We start from the raw sequence: 13,082 nt of genomic DNA, 5'->3' as shown, positions 1-13,082 counted from the left end.
AGGCCTGTGGTGTGGGCGGGAGTGGGAGATGGCAGCCTCCAGGCCTAGAGAAAGTAGACATGGGGCCACGGAGTTGCCGAGTCCACTTTTAGATATCGTGCACATTTGGTGACAATTCAGTGGAAACTGTCTGGGGAGATTGGAGAATGTACAGGTTGGTTTACAGTTCATATATGGTTATTAATAGTGCCCCATAGGGTATAGACGTGTTGATGAATGATCAGGTTCTGTAGGTATCCTCAATATATAAGAATAGTGTGAGTAAGGATAATCCCATGAAAGACCTACAGTTGCAGAGAATTACATACATAAAAGCAGTTAAAGAATCAACAGTGTCTGACCCCACTGCTTTGGAGAATGGACAAGACTTACATCCTCCTAAATTTTGTGTAGAAACTAAAATAAGCACATACTTTCTCTGTAAAGAAGCATCATTTATGGTGTGAGTAGAGACAGAGTTATGGGCCATGCCAGAGGCTGAGTTAGAGGCTCGGAAGCGGAGGCGTCTGATTGTAGCACTGTCGAGCATTTCGAGTGCAGCCTGTGGAAGACAGGTTAACAGGAATGCAGATAAACCCGAAGGAAAACAGTCAGTTGACGGGCTTTTTAAAAAGTTTTTGCAATTATATTTTCATTTGTCCATTTTGTATTTGTAGTGTTCTGCATATGCCATGGTTTGTGTGTAGTTGGAAGTTTGAGAGGAAGTTCTAGGAATTTGTTCTCTTCCTTCCACTATGTGGGCCCTGAGGGTTGAACTCAGGTAGTCAGCTTTAATGGTAGGTGCCTTTGTCTGTTCAGCCATCAAGCTGGCCCCTAGGTTGATGAACTTTAAAAACAAAAACTGTTGGTATAGAAATACAAATGGAGGGCTGGGGAGATGGCTCAGTGGTTAGGAGCACTGACTGCTCTTCCAGAGGTCCTGAGTTCAATTCCCAGCAACCACATGGCGGCTCACTACCATCTGTAATGGGATCTGGTGCCCTCTTCTGGCCGGCAGGCAGACATGCAGGCACAACACTGTATACATAATAAATAAATATTTAAAAAAAAAAAAAGATACAAATGGAGACTGATGGAGGAATAGGTTTCTGCAGGGTTATACGGCTGCTGTTTGTGAGAACCAGGGAGCCAAGTGGTGGGGTGGAGTGGGGCATAGTGTGGTAACGGTGACGGTAAAAGCAGATTGGATTTTTCAACCATTTTATAGATGAAGTTAAAGTTTAGAAAGGAATGAGGAGCACTGTTGTGAAGCAGGACAGGAAAGCTGGTAAAAATTAACTGACAAATGACAGTTGGGTGAGGAGGCCTTCTCTGTCATTCAGAAGACTGAGTGAAAGGAACCACCTAACTGTACAAAAGATATCATGTTCCCGACGCTCCTCCTGTTTGAACATCCTTACTTCACCGACCCCACCCCCAATCAGGGTTTTCTATATAACAGGCCTAGACACTTGCCCTGTAGACCAGGCTGCCCTTGAACCCACTGAGATCTGCCTGCCTCTGCTTCCCAAGTTAAAGGCAGCCATCCCGGTGCCGAGCTGTTGCGGGGATTTTTAAAAGGTAACCAGGCCTAGCAATGGTAATGTTGTAGAAGGGAAGGCATGCAGGCCTCCCGAGGAGTGACACTGACAGTGGGTATAAAATTCTTCCGGAATCGCTCACTATTTCTGGAACTAAACAAATGTGATGGTTTGGAGAGAACGTGGACATCCTTCCTGCATCACTGCTACAGGCTGTGCAGCTCCACGACCTTAACATGGTGTTTACCTCAGGTTTTTATCTAGACATAGTAAAGTAAGAACTTAAAAAGACTCTTTTTGCAATAATGGTGGTTCAAGCACAATCTCATTCTGAAACATCCAGTCAAAAAGCGTAGTGCACTTGGGGTGTGGAGTGAGCTTCCACTTACAATAGCACGCTGATTAAAGCACATGGCGGCGCTGATGATGCTCGGGGCTAGAAAGTGGGCTTAAAATTGTGGAAGCAGCAGTAAGGCGGACAGCCTGTGCCTGTTGGCTCCTTCAGTGAGTGTGCATCAAGGGGAGAAGGGCTGTGCTAGCCCGTGGGAACAGGCTCCCGGGGTCCCCACATGCCATGCCTGACTCGCCCGGGCTTTGCGTGGATTATTTAATTAATTCTCCACAAGTAGAAATACTTATCCCCATTTTATAGATGAGGAAATAGAGGCTTTAGAGAGTATGGGCAGTTTCCTGAAGAGCCCATGGTTTTTGAAAGTGAAGTGTTTCTAAGTCCCATGCAGAGATGGTTCTCTTTTGAAATGAGGGGAGCCTTTACTAAAACAGTTTCCCTGTAGCCCCTGTGCTGGGCCCTGTAATTTACCTCAGAATTCTCAAGGTAAGTTTTATTATTCTAGCAGTTTAATTTTATTATGTCTATGGGATGAGGATATATGCTTAAATTAGGAAAATCCCTTAACACTGGGAGAGAACTTTCCTACTTTTATTTTTTCCTTACGTTTTTTCATATTTTAACTCTATTGCTGTAGTCAGCATTTTAAACCATTGTTTTGTTTCTAGGAAATATGCGTGCATGTGTGCATGCTTACCCTCCCACCCCCCACATTATTGAGGTCTGCTTTGAAATTCTGACACCTTATAGGTTTCCAGTGATAGCAGTTTTAATTTTAGTATGTGGACTTTTTATTACAAATGTATATTGTAATTAAAAAAATAGAGTGAAAATACTTTTTAAGAACAGACAAAAGAGCCTTTCCCACGAAGTGAGAACACTGGGGTTACTCAGTGGAGGTGCTAAGTTGCTGGTGTGGTTTAAGGCAGCTCGCTATATTTACCGTGTCTTTTGCCTTCGCTGTGCTCTTTTCACTCTGGCCTGTAAGTTCTTCTCCTACCTAACTTGGTTCCAACAACCATCTTTTAATTAAATTGAAGTTGCACTTAAATTTCTGATGTAGGTGGCGTTGCCAGTCCTTCCTAAAAGGACAAGAATATCCTCTCTGCACGGTACCTGGGTGTTGCTGTTCACTGTGTTCTGTGAAGGAGGAGGGGAAACTGAGGTGTAAAGAAGTCTTTCTGAGAACATTAGGGACCGATGTTAAATTTAATTAAAAACAATCAGGAAATTATAACATTTTAATCATTGAGTTGAGGTTTTGGCTTAATATTTCATTCTTAAGTGACAGAAATGATTCACTGAGCCATATTTTTTAGGGCCAATCAAATAGAAACAGCCAGGGGTTGCGTATCTGTTCATTGCAGATTGAAACATTGTAATTTAGGCTTCTCAAATTATTTAGTATATTGAGTTTAGCTGTTAGCATTTCATGTTTGTGTTGTAATTTGTTCAATTTGAAACCTTTTAATAAAACCCGGGTAGTTCTACCTTAAAAAAAAAAGGACACCCCTCTGCTTAAAAGAAGTGGTGCTTCCTGCTTTCATAAACAGTCATGTGCATAGCTTAGCAAGGCCTGTGCCTCTGGAGCGGCGTCCCTTTATAGCACCATTGAATCCGAGCCCCGAACAGAAGTACTGTGAATCCTGTGGCCTCATTCTGAACAAAAGGGATTAGGGAAGAAAAATCTCTTGATATAAGGCTTGTAAGCAAGGGCGGGCAATCTTGGTTGTGAATATTTTCTGATTTTTCCAGAAATCAAGCAGAAGATTGAGCTGCTGATGTCAGTTAACTCTGAGAAGTCGTCCTCTTCAGAAAGGTACAGCTACATCTCTTGCATGAACAATTAATGGGGCAGCATTGCCAAGAAACAAACAGGACTTACCTTTCCCTTGTCAAGTTTGCTATGGAACGTGTTGTACTGCATGCTGGCGTTGTGCTGGATTGAAGATGTGTATTTGGGCAAGCCGTTCTGCTTTGCGAGGGGAAATTGATTTTTTTAGAAAAACAGTCAGTCTAATCAGCTGCAGCATGCGCACCATAACACAGCAGATCGCTGGCTCAAGTGTGGCAGCTGCTGAAAGCTTAAAAAATAATTTAACCAAAAAAAAAAAAAAATCTTGCTTTTTAAAGGACGTAATGAGATTTTTGTTCTTGTATTCTGAGGTTGCTGGTATATAGAATTCCCAAGGTTATTTGTAAATATCTAGCTTAAACAGTTGATTTTTTTTCCTGTAATAAGTCTATATATATTTTTAATGAACAAAGGGAGTGCCATTTGTACGTAGCTCAGGAATGCAAACCCACAGATTAGTCACATCTGAAAAAGAGATCTGATGTTTCTTCAAGTGTCTGCCAGGCAGTGGAAGAGTCCCTGCATGCAGTGATGGTTCATGCCTGCAGGTAAGGACAAAATGACTCAGAAGTATTTTTAAAGCAGTTATTTTATCTGTCATTCTTAGGATTATACCTGTAACGAGATGTTTCATGAAAATTACCGTTTTGCCTCATAAGCAAAATTAAGATATTTTTATCTGAGAAATGAGACTAAAGTTCCGTATTTTGATAAGTAAATTCTGTGTTCACTTGTGTTTATTGAAATTGTGAGTATACAGTATGTATTCAGAATGTTTGAGATTGAGGTTCTCAGGCAGACAGTTGATGGTTACCTTTTCCTTTTCCCTATCTTACCAATTTATAGTTAATGTTGACAACTGTATTTAAGCCATATTGATTTATCTTTTCTACGGCTAATTTTTCAGCATTGTTGTTCATAGATTGAAAATTTAGGAAAATAATGTGGAAAATTAAGGTGGTGGTAAAGAAACAATACAGGAAAAATATTGTTAAAACCAAACTAGAAACTAGCTGATCATCTAGGCAGAATGTGTGCTAGTTTCAGGAGGCCAGCTCTGCAGGGAAAGAGATGACTCCGACTTCTTAGTGTTATTAGGTGAAGAGCTTCTGTTACAACTTTGGTTACACGTGAGGATGTAACTACATTCTGTAGAGACTGAAACTAAAAGGTAACGAAGAGGCTTTGTGCTTTTTTTCTTGACCCTTGTAACTTCTGGTTTGCGGCTAGCCACCTGATTTCACTCATTCTGTTTGCTGGGTTACAAAAGGGGCCTTCAGCTTGGGGAGTATCCTGCAGAAAGCTGCCGCGGAAGGGAACGTAGACAAGGGAGTGCTCTGAGAGCCGGCCAAGCATCAGCTACAGAGGGAGAGTTTGCTACTAGCACTGTACTTAATGAGATGACCACGTAATTATGCATCCTTCCCGGGTAGCGTGAGTTTTTATTGGTAAACTGATGGGGGAATACAGAAGATTGCTCTCTCTTAAAAACAAGTTAACTTTTTCTCTGACTAAAACTCAGTCTATGAAAACGTGCTCTACAGTGTTTCCATGATTTTACTTAGGCTGTGTGGTTATTTGAAAGAGAAGAGAGCACCTGTTGTCATAACCACAAAGTTTTGAGACAAATGCTGTTGACGGTGACTTTGTGCAGCCTGCCTTGCTGGTTTTAGTAGGTGCCTGAGTTGTATTAAGCAGGTGTGGTAGTCTCACTGAGGTGATGAGTATGATTTATGCATCAATTAAAAACTTTGTAAGCATAAAATGTTTAATTAATTTAAATATATTAAAACAAAATGCGCCCTTTCTCTCCATTTCATTAAAAGTTGTATTGTTTGATTTTTTAATTTATTTGAAGCAGTGGTTCTCAACTCTAATGCTGCCCCCTTCAATACAGTTCCTCAAGACCCCCAACCATAACATTATTTTTGCTACTTAATGTTGCATAACATTAATCTTGCTACTGTTACAAAGTATAATGTAAATATCTGTGTTTTCTCATGGTCTTGGGTGACCCTGTGAAAAGGGCTAGTGACTTATGGGTTGAGAATTGCTAATTAAAAAAAAAAACCTGTAAAAGAATAATCTCAAGTGTAAAAATTATCTAATACCGATGTCTTATCCAGGATGTGGATGTAATATCTTGTAGTGTCATGCTAGCACTCATCACATTTTTCAATTAGTGTTAGCCAGTTATTATTACTTCTAAAATACTTTATTTGAACTCTTAAAAAATGACTTGGTTTAAAAAAAGAGAAAAATAGATGGGTTACAGTTTTATTCACAGTAGCCTAAGATCGTTGAGATTTTCCTAGGTTTTGGCAAGGCTCCAGATGCCTGTCGGGAGGTGGGGCAGAGCAGCCTGGTTTCTTTTTCCATAGAGGGAGAAGCTGTGTCACCAGAAGGCATCACTCCTGTACCCTGTCCCTGTAGTGTTCTAAGAGGGTCTTGTGAGAGTGAGTGCTCTTGGCAAGGGCAGTGTTTCTGAATACGGACTGTAGTAAGTGTGGAAGCTGTGCTGGGGTGTTTTTAGTAACCCTTTATTTTTACTTTTTTTAACCCATTATGTGGGAAAAGCTGTCTGTAAAAGCTATATTGGCTGGATTTTGTTGTCGTTGATATACTTTTCTAAACTAGGAAAAGCATTATAAAAACTAAGCTTAATTTTATAGACTTTTGAGGACTTCTTCCTTGAAAATAAAATTAATTAGTCCAAAGTAAAATTATAATGGAGACTACTAACAGATCACAATAGCTCTTGAGAATAGTTTTAATACATTTAGCTTAGATAAAATGGTGGAGACCCATAAGAATGGACCTCAGTAGAAGAGATGTGTAGCCCATGTACATGCCCCATTTTGGAAGGCCGCTCAGAGACCAGAATTAATGCAGCACAACCTAGCTATACAGTTTAGTTTGTGTCTTGAAGAGAGAAAAAAATGTTCCGCTTACTTCTTTAAAGAGTAACAGCAGAGAATGTTACTGAGTGACTGATACCTTTAAAACAGGTGATGTGTCTTGTAGCCAGTTAGGAGGGGGCCTCTGCTGCATGAGAGTCCTCTGGAGGGTCCAGGAATAAACCCCACTGCAAATGTCTTTCGTCAGATTGAGTGCTTGCAAATGAGTGAGCACGTTGGTATGTTAGCACGTTGGTGTGTTAGCGTGGTGAGCATGTTGGTGTGTTAGCATGGTAATGACGCTGCCTAGACATGGTGTTTTGTTCACTCCCATTTAGTGTAGTAAAGCAAACTGAATAATTAATGGCAAAACTTACCTTTTCCTCTTTACCTCTTTTGCCTTACTGTAGCACTTGCGGAGGTTGTGGGATGGAACACGGGGTGAGGAGGAGGAATAGTGATCATGGCTAGGAACACGGTAGCAGTTACTCACTAACCAGCCCAGGCATCATTTCTCCTGATGGTGGCTTGCTTGTTGGTGCTGGGAATGGAAGCAGATACTGCTTCTTAGTAGGACGAGGGAGGGAGAGCAGAATGAGCCTGTAGTCACCGAGTGCTCTAGTGGGGATTTATGTTTCCTCAGGGCAAGACTTAAAAGGACAGGCTCATTGTACTTCAGTACAACATTTTTAATGTTGTAAACAGGGTCTCCGTAGCATCCTAGTAATCAGCAAACACCCGAGTCCATAGTACTAGTTACCTTAGTCATGAGTGGAGAAGTCAGGGAGAGAAGTCATGCACAGTATCCTGTGGCCTGTGTTACCAGTGCTGAATAAGTAGCCTTGCTGAGAAGCGACAGGATGGCATGTTGTCCCTACCTCTGGACAAGGACATGCCATGTATACAGCTTGTGCACGTGTGTCTTTCTTATTCTGGAGCACACAGGCACCCTGACAAATAGCGAGGGGGGTGTTTGATGGCAGGGGTGCAGAGCAGGGCGTGCTCTTTGTCTAGGCTGTGCGCCGTGGTCTGATCAGTGAGGGTGGACACAGTCCCAGCTTCCTTTCCGTCCTCACTGATGTCTCCCAGCCATCACTGACGATTGCACTTTCCCCTTCCCCGGCCCTACTGCTACTGCCTTCTTACTTTCTCTCGACAGGATATAGACTCTTCTTTCTGGATGGTAGATGGAGTCAGAGGTGGCTGAGTACTTATTTTAATTTATGTTTAATATTTATATTAGTATTTTTATTGAAGATAATGGGATTTTACAAACCATATGAAACACAGTTGTGTGTGTGTGTTTAAAGTTTAGTTTATAATGTTGTATCACACATTATGATCTTTACCAAGCTTGGTCCACTTAGATTTTGTACTATGCTTATTTTTAAGAAGTTATATATTCTTCCTCCTGTTTTGTGTTTGTTTTGTTTTTTGAGGCAGGGTTCCTCTGTAGCTCTGGCTGTCCTGAAACCCACTTTTGTAGACAAGGCTGATGTCAGACTCAGATCCATTTTGGGTTTTAATATTGATGTAAGGATTTATAAGTTTATAAGGATTTGATTTCATTTTTGCATATGGCTATTCAGTTTCTGTTTAAATACTGTATAAATAGAAACCCTTGGTGGGGGGGGGTGGGGGGGAAAGAAAACAAAACCCAAAAACCAAAAAACTCCATGCTTGGTTACAGGAAGCCAAATTGGATGTTGGAAAATGTATGATGCTCATATGATGGCGTTAAATACATGGTACAACATCCTTTGAGATTTTTGATAAAGCCTCCACTAGTAGATTGTATGGTTTGCCCCTTTCTGCTTGTGTTTTGTGTGTGAGAGATGAATTAAGCAGGAGTGGGAGAGCCTCCTCTCAGACTTGTAGAATGAAAGCAGTGAGCTTCGTTTGCTTGGACAGAGAACTCTGGGAGCAGTTTGAAAGCTTACATCTGAAAACAGACATTTGGCAGGTGTGAACTAAGGATGTGGAGCAGTGCATAAGGATGTGGAGCAGTGCATAAGGATGTGGAGCAGTGCATAAGGATGTGGAGCAGTGCATAAGGATGTGGAGCAGTGCATAAGGATGGGGAGCAGTGCATAAGGATGGGGAGCAGTGCATAAGGATGGGGAGCAGTGCATAAGGATGGGGAGCAGTGCATAAGGATGGGGAGCACCGCAGTAAGGATGTGGAGCATAAGGATGGGGAGCAGTGCATAAGGATGTGGAACAGTGCATAAGGATGGGGAGCACCGCATAAGGATGTGGAGCAGTGCATAAGGATGGGGAGCAGTGCATAAGGATGGGGAGCAGTGCATAAGGATGGGGAGCAGTGCATAAGGATGGGGAGCAGTGCATAAGGATGGGGAGCAGTGCATAAGGATGGGGAGCACCGCATAAGGATGGGGAGCACCGCATAAGGATGGGGAGCACCGCATAAGGATGGGGAGCACCGCATAAGGATGGGGAGCAGTGCATAAGGATGGGGAGCAGTGCATAAGGATGGGGAGCAGCGCATAAGGATGGGGAGCACCGCATAAGGATGGGGAGCACCGCATAAGGATGGGGAGCAGTGCATAAGGATGGGGAGCAGTGCATAAGGATGTGGAGCACTGCATAAGGATGTGGAGCACTGCATAAGGATGTGGAGCACCGCATAAGGATGGGGAGCAGTGCATAAGGATGTGGAGCACTGCATAAGGATGTGGAGCACCGTGTAAGGATGTGGAACACTGCATAAGCACTAGACTTCTGGGCTTCAGTGTCTTGAAGAACTGAGGGGTTGAAAATGTTCTGTGTGGTCCTCCCTGCAGGGACCCTTGAGCAGAATGCAGTGGAGTGTATTCAGAAGTGTAGTAATAAGGGAAGTGATATGTGGGGGGGATTATAGAAGAGCAGTGAGGAAAGGAAGCTATGCCTCAGTGGGAAGGCATGTGCTTGGCATGTGTGGCATGTGCTTGGCATGTGTGGGACCTCTGGCTCTGTCCCCCAAAACCAAGGTGAATAAAGACAGGAGACATGATCCTACCCCCTCCCAGTTCCTTGGGTGTCCTTTTGTCTGGTCTTCCAGTGTTACACATGTGTTCACGTATCTGGTCTCTGCACTCCAATATTTGTATCTTGGGTCTCCGTCTATCCATTTCACCCGTGGATGGGTATTAGGGGTCTTTCTTGTTTGTGGCTATTTGGTTAGGAAGGAATAGTGCCAATATGAGCATTTGCATGCATGCAGTTGGTAAGTGAACCTCTCCACATTTTTATTGATTCTAGGTTTATAAGCAGCTGGGGGAGGTGTTGCCCAGGGTAGGTGTTATAATGCAGCCAGTCACAGGGCCCATCCTCTGAGGCACTGTTTCCCACCGATTATCATCTTTAATAGGTCCTAGAGGGCATGCATGTTTGTTAACTTTAGCTTTCAGATTTGTTTTCCATAGCAGAATCATTACTCAGGTAAATCCTCTTAAAAGCTTACCTTGTAAATCATGTAAGAAAGAGCCTACTTTGGGGACCTGGGGGGATGAGTCCGTCTTGTGACATATTTATACCTTTTAAACTGTTAACTTTTTAAGTTGTACTTTCTTTTAAAAATTTCTTGAACCAATGTAAAAGTGTAGTCTGGCCATGTAATTTCTGGTTTAAAAAAAAAAAAAAAAGCAGGCATTTATCCTGAGCTGCCCTTTGCTTCCCTTCCTGCACTGTTATGTTTGTTATCAACGTAAAACTTGATTCTGTGTGGTTTGTGATGTAAGGAAGGTTGTTCACATCATAGACTGTGCAAACCATTTCAAACCCAGATCTGTTTGGGAGGGCCGTTCTGCTCCTCACCTGTTTGCCATGGTTCTCAGGATAACCCAGGTCTTCTCTGGCCTGGGCTGTGAGCACCGTGTTCTAGACTCAACCTGTGATTGTATGTGAAGAATTTGCAGTTTATAAATTAAGAACTTTGTGGGAAGATTTTCAATATAATGTACTCTTTGCCACAGGCATAGAGTAAATTATAGCCACAAGTAGTTTATATTAACTCTTATGAACTATCAAGTATACAAATGTTAGGTTTTTGTCTCATTAGTTTATTACATTTTTTACATTTTTTTTTTTTTTTCGGAGCTGAGGACTGAACCTAGGGCCTTGCGCTTGCTAGGCAAGCGCTCTAAATCCCTAATCGCTTTTATTTTAATGTGAAATAGAAATTAAAATAAATCTGAACGCTTTCCATTTCTGCACGCCCAAAGTAACACTAACCAAACATTCCCCACAGTGTCAGTGTTTTGACGCCATCTGCTCTTTTTGGTCACATAGTTCACACAGTACTAATGGTTACTTAGTATCTTGCCATTTTGTTTACACTTAATTGAAGTAAAATACAGGCTGTATCACATTTAATGGTATTCTAAATCCTATTTTTTTTTTCAAAAGAAAATTTTCTCTCCCCACCAGAAATGGAGCAAGTGGGTCTCATCCTAAGACGTGGTGTCACAGTTGTCTCTCCTGCATGAGAGAGCACAGCCCAAGCCCCAGCCTCACTGTCACGGTGAGGCTCAACGGCAAGGCTCACAGAGTGGGGCTTGTGCAGAGACTCAGGAAAACGGAGGCTCGGCTTTACCAAGCGTTTGTTACCAAGTCCTAGGTACCAGCTGGTCACCATCTCTCTGCCGAACCGTTTCCTTTTCTCTCAGAACCTTCTCTGTGTTCTTTATTCATTACAAAGATAGCGTGCGTGCGTGCGTGCGTGCGTGCGTGCGTGCGTGCGTGCGTGTGTGTGTGCATGATGTGCACATGTGGTGCTGTTGTGCCATGGTGAACATATGGCGGTCAGACGACAGCGTGATGCCCTGTTCTCTTCCACTATTTCGTGTGTTCTGGGGTCAAACTGAGGTCGTTAGACCTGCACAGCAAGCACTTCCCTCATGGAGCTACCCCCCCTTCCTGACTCAGTTTTGTTCTTTAAAGAAATATTTATTTTATGTATATGAGTACACTGTAGCTGTCTTCAGACACACCAGAAGAGGGCGTCAGATCCCATTACAGATGGTTGTGAGCCACCATGTGGTTGCTGGGAATTGAACTCTGGAAGAGCAGTCGGTGCTCTTGACCGCTGAGCCATCTCTCTAGCCCTCAGTATTGTTCTTGAGACTGAGGTCTTTCTATGTAAGCAAGATTACCTGGAACTTGAGATCCTCTTGCTTCAGGCTGTGACACCAAGCGCCCATCATGAGTCTTCTCTTAATTGGTAAGTTATCTGGCTTAACCAGGAGCAGTTTTGAACACACTGTGCTCAGAAGCTGTCATAGTGCAAACAGCAGTGACAGAGAAGCCACTACTTAGTGACCATCCTTCAGACTATGTTGTGGCGGGTTCTTTATGGAGCATGGGCTGGAGAAAAAAAGTCAGGTTTAATTGGTATAGATTGTATCAACTATCTGTTCATCCAGTGTTCACTTGCTCTGAACCAGTCACTAAACGATTCAGAAATCTGCATACCCCAAAGGCAGCAGGAGATTGTAGAATTTCCACAGACTACTGATGTATACCATTTAGATCGAAGGTGATGTTAGTGAGTGCTTGTCCATGATTGGTTTTCCCTTGGGCACTCAGTGCTGAGCACTGTATCATGGATGGTACTGCAATGGGTGGCCCTGGACACTCTTTAAAAGTACTACATGTAACTAGTAATTGCATTTAATTTTTCAAAAACCGTTTTCTAACATTTTATGTTTTGATTATCTTTATGTGTATGGGTATTTTGCCTACACATATGTCTGAGTTCCACATGTGAGCAGTGCCTCCGAGGTGTGTTAGGTCCTCTGGCACTGCAGCTGCAGCTGGTTATGAGCTGCCACGTAAGTGCTGGGAATTGAACCTGGGTCCTCTAGAAAAGCAGCCAGTGCTCCTAACTACTGAGCTGTTGTTTCTCCTGCCATAAAATCACATTTCTGGACAAAGTATTTTAAAAGATTAGAGGTGTGTATGGCAAATGGGTATAAATATCTGCTTATCTAGGCCACAGCACCTGAGGACTCCTGGTCCTGTGGAAGAAAAGCTTGAGCTTTTCTGCCTTTTATTTTATCTGTGTGTGTGTGTGTGTGAGTGTGTGTGTGTGTGAGTGTGTGTATGTGTGTCAGTGTGTGTGTATGCGTATTTGTGTGTCAGTGTGTATGTATGTGTGTGTGTGTGTGTGTACATGTAAGTAGTATGTGTGCATGTAGTATGCATTTATTTTACTTTTTTGAGACAGGATTTCTTTTTGTAGATTCAGCTGTCCTAAGATTAGCTCTGTAGACCAGGCTGGCGTAGAACTCACAGAGATTCTCCTGCCTCTGCCTCCCGGGTGCTGGGATTAAAAGTTGTACCGTAACTGACCAGCAGTACTTTTACTTTTTTTTTTTTTAATTTTTGGATTTTTATGTTAAATTTCTTCAGGGAGAGAGCATTTGACACTCATGTACAGATCATGGTAAACCTGTGTGTACG

At 42.5% G+C, this 13,082-nt stretch overlaps 1 protein-coding gene across 4 annotated transcripts in view; it reads left to right on the top strand.

The window, feature by feature from the left end:
• The first annotated feature begins 3,448 nt into the window (after positions 1-3,448).
• The window catches only part of Srpk2 (SRSF protein kinase 2), a 160,493-nt gene continuing 150,859 nt past the window's right edge, over positions 3,449-13,082 (top strand). For 2 of the 4 annotated variants that reach the window (XM_032907100.1, XM_032907098.1), the window contains exon 1: positions 3,449-3,688. In XM_032907100.1, the coding sequence (XP_032762991.1) occupies positions 3,651-3,688 (38 nt within the window). In that variant the 5' untranslated portion in view covers positions 3,449-3,650. The remainder of the gene's footprint in view (positions 3,689-13,082) is intronic. The other 2 variants (XM_032907099.1, XM_032907101.1) reach the window with 2 other exon arrangements.

This window comes from Rattus rattus, chromosome 6 (assembly GCF_011064425.1).
Source record: "Rattus rattus isolate New Zealand chromosome 6, Rrattus_CSIRO_v1, whole genome shotgun sequence".
In the NCBI taxonomy this organism is placed as follows: Eukaryota; Metazoa; Chordata; class Mammalia; order Rodentia; family Muridae; genus Rattus; species Rattus rattus.
The sequence above is the reverse complement of the archived record's forward strand: the minus strand, read 5'-3'. Positions and strand labels throughout refer to the sequence as shown.